The sequence below is a fragment of the Ammodytes marinus genome (genome assembly GCF_949987685.1).
Source record: "Ammodytes marinus genome assembly, chromosome: 9".
Lineage (NCBI taxonomy): Eukaryota > Metazoa > Chordata > Actinopteri > Uranoscopiformes > Ammodytidae > Ammodytes > Ammodytes marinus.
Window position 1 is genome coordinate 16,412,230 of NC_137213.1, and position 9,348 is coordinate 16,421,577.

At 41.7% G+C, this 9,348-nt stretch overlaps 1 protein-coding gene across 1 annotated transcript; it reads left to right on the forward strand.

The window, feature by feature from the left end:
- The first annotated feature begins 41 nt into the window (after positions 1-41).
- Positions 42-8,956, forward strand: kdsr (3-ketodihydrosphingosine reductase). Its single transcript, XM_080034443.1, has 10 exons — positions 42-436; positions 1,049-1,138; positions 1,451-1,507; positions 1,668-1,733; positions 1,830-1,925; positions 5,123-5,314; positions 5,787-5,870; positions 5,960-6,043; positions 6,153-6,254; positions 6,361-8,956. The coding sequence occupies exons 1-10, from the start codon at positions 248-250 to the stop codon at positions 6,478-6,480; spliced, it is 1,080 nt and encodes a 359-aa protein (XP_079890569.1). The 5' UTR covers positions 42-247; the 3' UTR covers positions 6,481-8,956.
- The last annotated feature ends 392 nt before the right edge of the window (positions 8,957-9,348 follow it).

Here is a 9,348-nt window from a genome sequence, read left to right on the forward strand (position 1 = left end):
GTTTACTGTGCACAGTTCGATTTGTTTTGGTTTATGCAGACTGCGCTTTGTCACGGGGTGCCAAGGTCCACCTTAACCTGGTCGTTACACTCGTTTGACTCACTGCCAATCGCTGGAACCACTCCTCTGAACTCTCCGTTTCGCCACCCCCCTTTCAGGACCGCCGTCTGCCTCGTAGCTCCGTTATCGGACCCCAGACGCTGGCCTGCTAGTTAGCAAACAAGCTAACGATTGCCAGGTTTCACCCATGTCCTCTGAAGAAGGGTTGAGCACATCGATAACGGATTGGCTTTTCATCAATTCCTGGTGGCTCCTTTTGCCATTCATCATGCTTCTTGTAGTGGCAGCCTTCATTGTTGCCTTTGTGTTGCTGTTATACATGATATCGCCTCTTATTAGTCCCAAACCTCTGAAACTCAACGGGGCCCACGTCGTGGTAAGTGCACCAGACAGCTAGCTACTTTGACTTTAAAGGAGCTAACGTCAACTCGTTAGTACTGTATCGTCAGCTTTATGGCGTGCTTTAGGTAAGGCTGGATACCAAGTGACACCTAGATCGCACAAAATGCACTCAGTCGAAGGTGGTGCAGTCTTAGCTGACTCTGTTCTCCTACCTACATGAAAGTTATGATTTCCACTTATGTCATTGAGAGGGGTCTGCTTCCACTAAGTTACTAGTAACAGAGGGTCTCACACTCAATACCAAATACATGTCAATTTAATGCAATATATTTCAACAGCACAACACACTACAGCCTTTACCACGACTATATAGTTGACTCAAAATCCCTCTTCAACAGATAAGCGAAAACTGAGCATTTGAAATGTATAGCCTGTTGTATTACACTTAATTAACATTAGCTAGGTGTACCTATGTAACTCAGCTGAGTGTAGGTTGACTCCTTTTACTAGCTTTACCTTTATGAAGTTGCGTAACCTTTCTTGGAAACACTATTTACATTTTACCTGTAGGCTACAATGAGTTGCAGATCAGCCACCCAAAATGTTAACTTTGTTTAATTGTCTCTTTATCCTTTTGAATGTTCAGGTGACAGGCGGCTCAAGTGGGATTGGGAAAAGCATTGCAATGGAGTGCTACAGGCAAGGAGCGTTCATCACTCTGGTGGCACGTGACGAGGTCAGCACAAACCACACTCAACCTATATCGTTTGTCTGTGTCGAGCCTTGTCACCACCTGTTTGTGTTGTAGCCAACTACTTGTTTGGTTGTCAAACACGATGGAACATATTCTAAAGGTGAATTTGCTCCATGTCAGGTGAAGAAGGTGCTCCACTCGCTTGTAAACTTTACTTTGTTTTATGTTGGAACGGTTCACCTCTACACAAACGCTCCTGTTATGAAGATCTGACAGTCTTGAATGACAGCATCACATTCGTCAATGGTTACACACGTTTTTCTAACCCATCAAACATGCACTATTTCCCCATAGGCAAAACTGCTTCAGGCGAAAAAAGAGGTGGAAAAATGTGCGATCAATGACAAGCAGGTATAGGTTCAGTATTTTATTTCCATGAAAGATGATTCATTCAGATATTGCTTTAAGAAAAACAGTTATGACTGCATACAAGTTCATAACAGGGAAGAACAGCTCATGCCATTTTGCATTGCATTGTATAAGATGATCACGTGCATTTCTCCTCACTCAGGTGGTGCTCTGCATTTCGGTGGATGTTTCCAGTGATTATAGCCAAGTGGAAAGTGTGATAAAACAGGTAATGTGACCCTCTTAGCAACAGCGGATCATCTCAGATTCCCTTTTTAATAATTCAGAACTGAAGTATTGAAGTGGCTTTTCCCCTCTCCTGTAGGCTCAAGAGAAGCTGGGGCCCGTCGATATGCTGGTGAACTGTGCTGGAACTTCCCTTTCTGGAAAGTTTGAGGAGATAGAGGTGGACCGTTTCAAAGTGGGTACCTGGGATGTAACCGAAAGAAGGTCCATTGACTTGTTCATGTTCAGAAGTCAAAGCGGAAAAAAAAAAGTTTGAGTAAAAAATATTCACCAAACATATTTACCCCCTGAGTGATTAAAGAGTGAATCGGGAGAAAGTTAATTTGAGTAAAACCATATGTTTCCAAGTTATAAACGGGAATAACTTGGTGATAACATTGTAAAATTGCACTGAGATTTTGAAAAGTTTTTTTTTATATACAGTATCTCACAAAAGTGAGTACACCCCTAACATTTCTTCAAATATTTCATTATATCTTTCCATGCGACAACACTGAATAAATGACACTTTGATACAATGTCAAGTAGTCAGTGTACAGCTTGTATAACAGTGTAAATTTACTGTCCCCTCAAAATAACTCGACACACAGCCATTAATGTCTAAACTGCTGGCAACAAAAGTGAGTACACCCCTAAGAAAAAATTTCCAAATTGGGCCCAAAGTGTCAATATTTTGTTTTGCCATCATTATTTTCTAGCACTGCCTTAACCCTCTTGGGCATGTAGTTCACTAGAGCTTCACAGGTTGCAACTGGAACCCTCTTCTACCCATTCATGACGACATCAAGGAGCTGGTGGATATTAGAGTCCTTGCGCTCCTCCATCTCCCGTTTTAGGATGCCCCAAAGATGCTCAATAGGGTTTAAGACTGGAGACATGCTTGGCCAGTCCATAACCTTTACCCTCAGCTTCTTTAGCAAGCCAGTGGTCGTTCGGAGGGGTGTTTGGGGTCGTTATCATGTTGCAGTACTGCCCTGCGGCCCAGTTTATGAAGGGAGGGGATCATGCTCTGCTTCAGTATGTCACAGTACATGTTAGAATTCAATGAACTGTAGATCCCCAGTGCTGGCAGCACTCATGCAGCCCCAGACCATGACACTCCAACCACCATGCTTGACTCTAGGCAAGACACACTTGTCTTTGTACTCCTCACCTGGTTGCCGCTCCACACTCTTAACACCATCTGAACCAAATAAATGTATTTTGGTCTCATCAGACCACAGGACATGGTTGCAGTAATCCATGTCCGTAGTCTGTTTGTCTTCAGCAAACTTTTTGTGGGGTTTCTTGTGCATCATCTTTAGAATAGGCTTCCTTCTGGGATGACAGCCATGCAGACCAGTATGATGCAGAGTGCGGCGTATGGTATGAGCACTGACAGGTTGACCCCCCACCCCTTCAAGCCCTTCAGCAATGCTGGCAGCACTCATACGTCTATTTTCCAAAGCCAACCTCTGTGTACGACGCTGACCATGTGCACTCAAACTTCGTAAACTGGGCCGCAGGGTGGTATTGCAACATGATAACGACCCCAAACACACCTCCAAGACGACCAGTGGCTTGCTAAAAAAGCTGAGGGTAAAGGTTATGGCCTGGCCAAGCATGTCTCCAGACCTAAACCCTATTGAGCATCTTTGGGGCATCCTCAAACGGAAGGTGGAGGAGCGCAAGGTCTTTAATATCCACCAGCTCTGTGATACTGTCATAAATGGATGGAAGAGGGTTCCAGTTGCATCCTGTGAAGCTCTAATGAACTCCATGCCCAAGAGGGTTAAGGCAGTGCTGGAAGATAATGGTGGCCACACAAAATATTGACACTTTGGGCCCAATTTGTAAATTTTTTCTAAGGGGTGTACTCACTTTTGTTGCCAGCAGTTTAGACATTAATGGCTGTGGGTCGAGTTATTTTGAGGGGACAGTAAATTTACACTGTTATACAAGCTGTACACTGACTACTTTACATTGTATCAAAGTGTAATTTATTCAGTGTTGTCCCATGGAAAGATATAAAGAAAAATGTGAAGAAATGTGAGGGGTGTACTCACTTTTGTGAGATACTGTATATAGGGGAAGGTGGGGTGATTTGTGCATTTTGGAATTTGCAAAACCCCTTGTTTCTAGAAAACCGTGGAAGAAATTGGAAATGTGACCACATATTTAAGAAGAGCCATCCATTTGACTCATCCTGTAAAGAAGGGAGACACAAGGAATAAGATATAAGCACATTTAAGCTCAAAAAACTGTGTTTTGCCTTTCAAAGTAAAATTTCCATGATCAAGGTTTTTTGATTATTGTGTCTGAACAATTATAGACACGTTTGAAAACATTTGACACATGTTTTAGTGCTTTGGTATGCTACACTTTGAGTCTATACAGTTAGCACAATCTCAACCCTAAATTGCTGCATCATGCCTATTATCCAAAATTCTGGGGATGGGGTGATTTGTGCGCAAGGGCCTGGGTGAGTTATAAGTAAGTAAGTAAGTAAAATGTATTTATAAAAGCACATTTATGACAGTTTGCACTGTCCAAAGTGCTGTACATAGTGCATTCAGTAGGTAAACAATGAAGGTAAAATAACAATAACCAAAATAAAAGACGTAAAGCCCATACATCCACATAAACACAGATAGTAGTGCAGAGGTAAGTAAGTAGTGCAGAGGTTAATGGGGAGGAAACACCAGGGTGTACATATGGGTTTTGAGCCTTGATTTAAAGGCAGAAATGTAGGGGGAATCACATTTGTCAGGTGGCAGTTGGTTCCACAAGCACGGAGCAACTAGTGCAAAGTACATTTCTGAGAGTTGTGCCAGTGGCATGGCTGTATACGCTGGTCACCAAAAGAAAGTGATAGTCTACAGTAGCTCAGGAGAGAGTGACATCTCAATTCCACTTAACGACACCACTGATGAGAGTTCAGATGGCCAGAAAGATGATGATGGTGACTTTGTCATTGTGACACAATGACGCACAAATCACCCCACTACGTGGGGTGATTTGTGCGACAAGACAACTTTTTTTCCGAAAGCTATATTTCTTAAACAGTTTATTCCAGATCCAAAGTTTTTATTGCCAGGGATGCACAACATCCTGAAATATATGTACATATTTGAGTTGGAGACATAACTGTCAAGGCCTCACTTTAAAATCACTTTGAGTAAAAAGTTGCACAAATCACCCCACCTTCCCCTATATATATATACATTTAATATTTACCAGAAAAGGAATTTTGATTGCTGTCTTGGTCTGTAGACAATGTTGGTGTAGTCAGGAAAATTATTCCCATTTAGAGAAATTGTGCAAAAGTATTCATGTTGTGGAACGTTCAGCTTCATTTAATACGTGTAAACTTATTTCCTCGTCTCCCAACAGAAACTGATGGAAGTGAACTACCTTGGCAGCGTCTACCCGACACGGGCTGTCATAACCACCATGAAGGAGAGAAGGATGGGGAGAATCATGTTTGTGTCCTCCCAAGCGGGCCAGATCGGCCTGTTTGGATACACGGCCTACTCCCCATCCAAGTTTGCGTTGCGTGGCTTAGCAGAGTCGCTGCAGATGGAGGTGAGTTTGTTGGCCTCTCACAGACTACTTGAATACTGGTTTGGGGCAAATTTCCTCTAGCGCTACACAAAACATCAAAAAAGTATTGTTATCGTAAATGTTGATTTTTCGCAGAAAGCTCTGCATGTCAAGACCAAACGCTGTTTTTTTTTTAAAGTATTTGTTTAATAATCGAAGGTGATATTGTCATTGCTTCATGTTCAACAATGTTTAAATATCGCATGTTTTCCTGATATCGTAAAGCCCTATAATTTCCACCAAGTTCATAATGCAAATAGTTCAAATCATTTTGATTTCTATATAGTTATATCTGTAGCTTTGCTTCTGTCAATTTTCTAACAAGGATTCCCAATCCAAAGCCTCTGGCTTTCATACGAATTGCCTTGGGATCAGATCATTGTTTGTTATCATGGAGGTCAAATGATAGGACATAACACTAAACAGTGAGTGTCTGCTGTTCTTCCCACTCCAGATAAAGCCATACAATATCTATGTGACTGTGGCCTACCCTCCTGACACTGACACTCCAGGACTGGCTGAGGAAAATAAGAACAAGGTAAACATTATTTTTAGCACAATGAACAGTAAAACAACTTCACTTCAACCCCCTTTCTGAAAGTCCTTTTTGTTCTTTCTTCTACTTAGCCTCTAGAGACCAGATTAATCTCTGAAACCGCTGGGGTTTGCCAACCTGACCAAGTGGCCAAAATCATTGTTCGTGATGCTGTGGTAAGAAATCTAGTTTGCCACCATGCGCCTTGTCCAGTTTAAAAACATGAAGGAACTCGGGTAATCTGTTTTTTTAATCGACCTGTTTATATTTCCTGTGCTCTTGTAGCAGGGGAACTTCAACAGCTCCGTGGGACCTGATGGTTACATGCTTTCGGCCCTCACCTGTGGAATGTCACCCGTCACCTCCATCACAGAAGGTCTCCAACAGGTAAAGACTGTGTACTGTGTATGCGCGTGTGTGTGTCAGTCACCTCGGCCTAAAGTAGTGCTATGCGATTAAACAAACTCTAACCCTCAATTGGTCCTCTGTACAGATTGTTACCATGGGATTATTTCGGACCATCGCCCTCTTCTACTTGGGGAGTTTTGACAGCATTGTGCGCCGCTGCATGATTCAGAGGGAGCAGTCCAAAGCAGCTGACAAGAGGGAGTAATGGCAGCCTTCCCGTCTTCACAGCCCCTAGCCCCCACCCCTCCACGTCACTACACTCCCCACCCCTCCAGCTGTACTAGTGCACAAAACCGTAGGTGGAGAAAAAAAGGTCAAGCTCTGAGTTCATTTCTGTTATCAACTCAACACATGGGATGAAAGAAAGTGTCAGATGTTTACTCTTTGCTTGTCCAGTGACGTAACTCCTCCATAAACTTCAAAGTTATTTAGATTTTTTTTTTTCCGTCTCGAAGCATTCCAGTGATGCTTCAGTTCAATGTGTCCACCTGCTTCTATGTGTGGGAGCAGCCTTACTTTAAGAGAAAGAGGCGCAGACTAAACATCCCACAGCCTGGTTTTAAAGTTACAGATATCAAGCGTCTCTCCCTACACTCGCAGAAGGCGGTTATTTATTTTCTTTTTTTTTCTTCTCTCACAAAGAGTCAAAGCAGAAGATAGCTTGTCCGACCGGTTGTGCCGAATATGGCTTGAAGTTGCTTCCAACCAGGGGCTATAGTGAAAACCAGAACGGCAACTTGGCTTTTAGCATATATATAATATTTGATGTATCTCAAAACTAGGCCCAACTTCTAAGAATTCTACAGTTTTCACTAAATAAGGCCCTAGGGCCTTCCTCTCTACCTTTCCAACCAACGGGACTTTGCGGGCAAAGCACCTTCCTGTCTGACTGAATAACGTCTGTGTTTGAAACCGGTCGTGACCCTCGTTTTGTTTATAGAAGTGATATAGCAGAACTATATCGAGAGAGAGAGAGAGATAGCATGCGTAATGTTTTTGATTGTGTTACATTTTACTAATGCAAAAACACAATTTCCAGAAAATAACATTTCAAAGTTTTAGACGCAGTGTGGTGTTCAGATATGTGTTTTGATGTGCTGTGTGTGTGTGTCTGCTGTGACTGAGCCAACCGCTAGGGAGAGAAAAGCCATTCGATTTTATTTTCTCGGGAATAAATGCACCAAATTAATTTCCCATCATCATCCCATGTTATTTCATTGGGAAAATAAAGATGCATGTCCTATGGGTTGAAGCCATTGAGTGAAAAAGATAGACGAGTGGGGGGAGACCAGCACAGGCAATTTGTTGAATATGACCAAGTTCAATTTTTATTATTTTTATTTTCACCCAAGATGTGAAAGGAGGTAGAATCATTATACATGCAGTTTTTATGTGTCGCTTGCTGCACACATTCAGCTAACCCAGTCAAGATCCAAATGAGATAATCTGTCAGGGTTGGTGTAAGTCGGGGCAGGGCAAGACTCGCTGGTTCAAGTCATGTCCCTGCAGGTCTAGTGAGGGTGCTAGACATATGTTTTACATAAAGGCCAAACTAGTGGAGGGATGAGCATGGAAATTATATTGACCTGCTGTCACCCTGTCATGCACAGTTGGGACTTTGAAGTTCCATAAATGACAATATTGACTCCCTCCTGATTTCTGTCGAGCCTTCAACAATCTTGTATTTACCATATATGTCTTTCCATATGTTTTGCATATTGAGGGGAGGGAAAGTACAGTGTTGACCCTTGCAATTCTTCCTTTGGTCCATCACAAACGGGGGAGAATGTACTTTAATGCAAAGCATAAAAATCAGAACACTGGAATATTATTTTCTTTTAAAAAGCACCAATATTTGAATGCCAAAATGTGTTAAGACAATTTCTGTTGATGCAGTGCATTTGTTTGAGATTTATTTAGATGTTGCTGGCTGCTCTGTCCAGCTTTAGAGTTAGTTTAATCTGTGGGAGCAGTGTGGGGGGGACCATTCTAAGCCTTAAAATGTGACTGAAGCTAATGCTATAAGAATGGACCTGTCCAGTAAAACAGTGTGGCACAACCCACATGCCGTTTACCAGTTCATTTAATATTTTCATCTTTAATACTTTTCAGTGTAAAATGCCAGCTGTTTTTGTGTTTCTTTTTTTGTCGATTCCCAGTCTCTGTATGACGGAAAAGGGAGCCTTAAACGGAATCCAAGATGTGAAAGTGAGAATGGATGACTCAAGTTTGATGATGTTCTCATTTGATATTGGTTAAAGGCACACTGTCCTGCACTCAAGAGCCTTTCTTAGTTGCACCTTTATTGCCATCAAAAGTTATTTTACCTTGAGGTAGAGACATATAGTTGATAGAATAGCCCATTATAACAACAGTTTTTGTTCTAACCTTTTGAGCTATGCAAATGAAGCCTTTGCTTATACAGTATGTTTGAACATGCAGTCAAGTTATAAGTTCTGTAACATTCACGCTAGTTTCCCCCTATTCAATGTTTCCATCAGATATTTACTATGAGTTTTTTAAGTATTGAAAGTGAAAGTCATAAAGCACTCATTTGTTTCATTCTACTTTCTTGCTTTTTTTCTGCCAAAAAACTTAACACCTTCACCTTGTGTGCCATTTAAAGAAAATGTGAGAAGTGAAATGTTTCTTTGTCTTATTTTCTTACATGATAAACTAAATAAATACCTGTGAACTACATCTAAATCTTGTTTCAATCATTCTGTTTGTGGGTGCTTGTCATTTAAGATCACCCCCCTCCTTGTCTCCTTATATATTTATCTCAATGTTAAGGTCATGCCTTTTTGCAGCCATTTTCCTCTTTTGATTTGCTGATATAGGGCTGTGAAAATGATTATTTTTGATGAATAAACAGTCATGCAGGCTAGATATAGGAGACTGGATGGGGAATTCACCTGAAAGCTGTATACAGGGGCATTGACTATGTACTGTAAGGCTGGATATCCATCCACAAGGGGGTGGCTGGAGCACATCAAGGCATCCTTTCAGCAGAATGGGATGCGCCTGTGCTCATGAATTACCCAAGGTCCTCTTAAAAGGGTTCCTTGCAGAT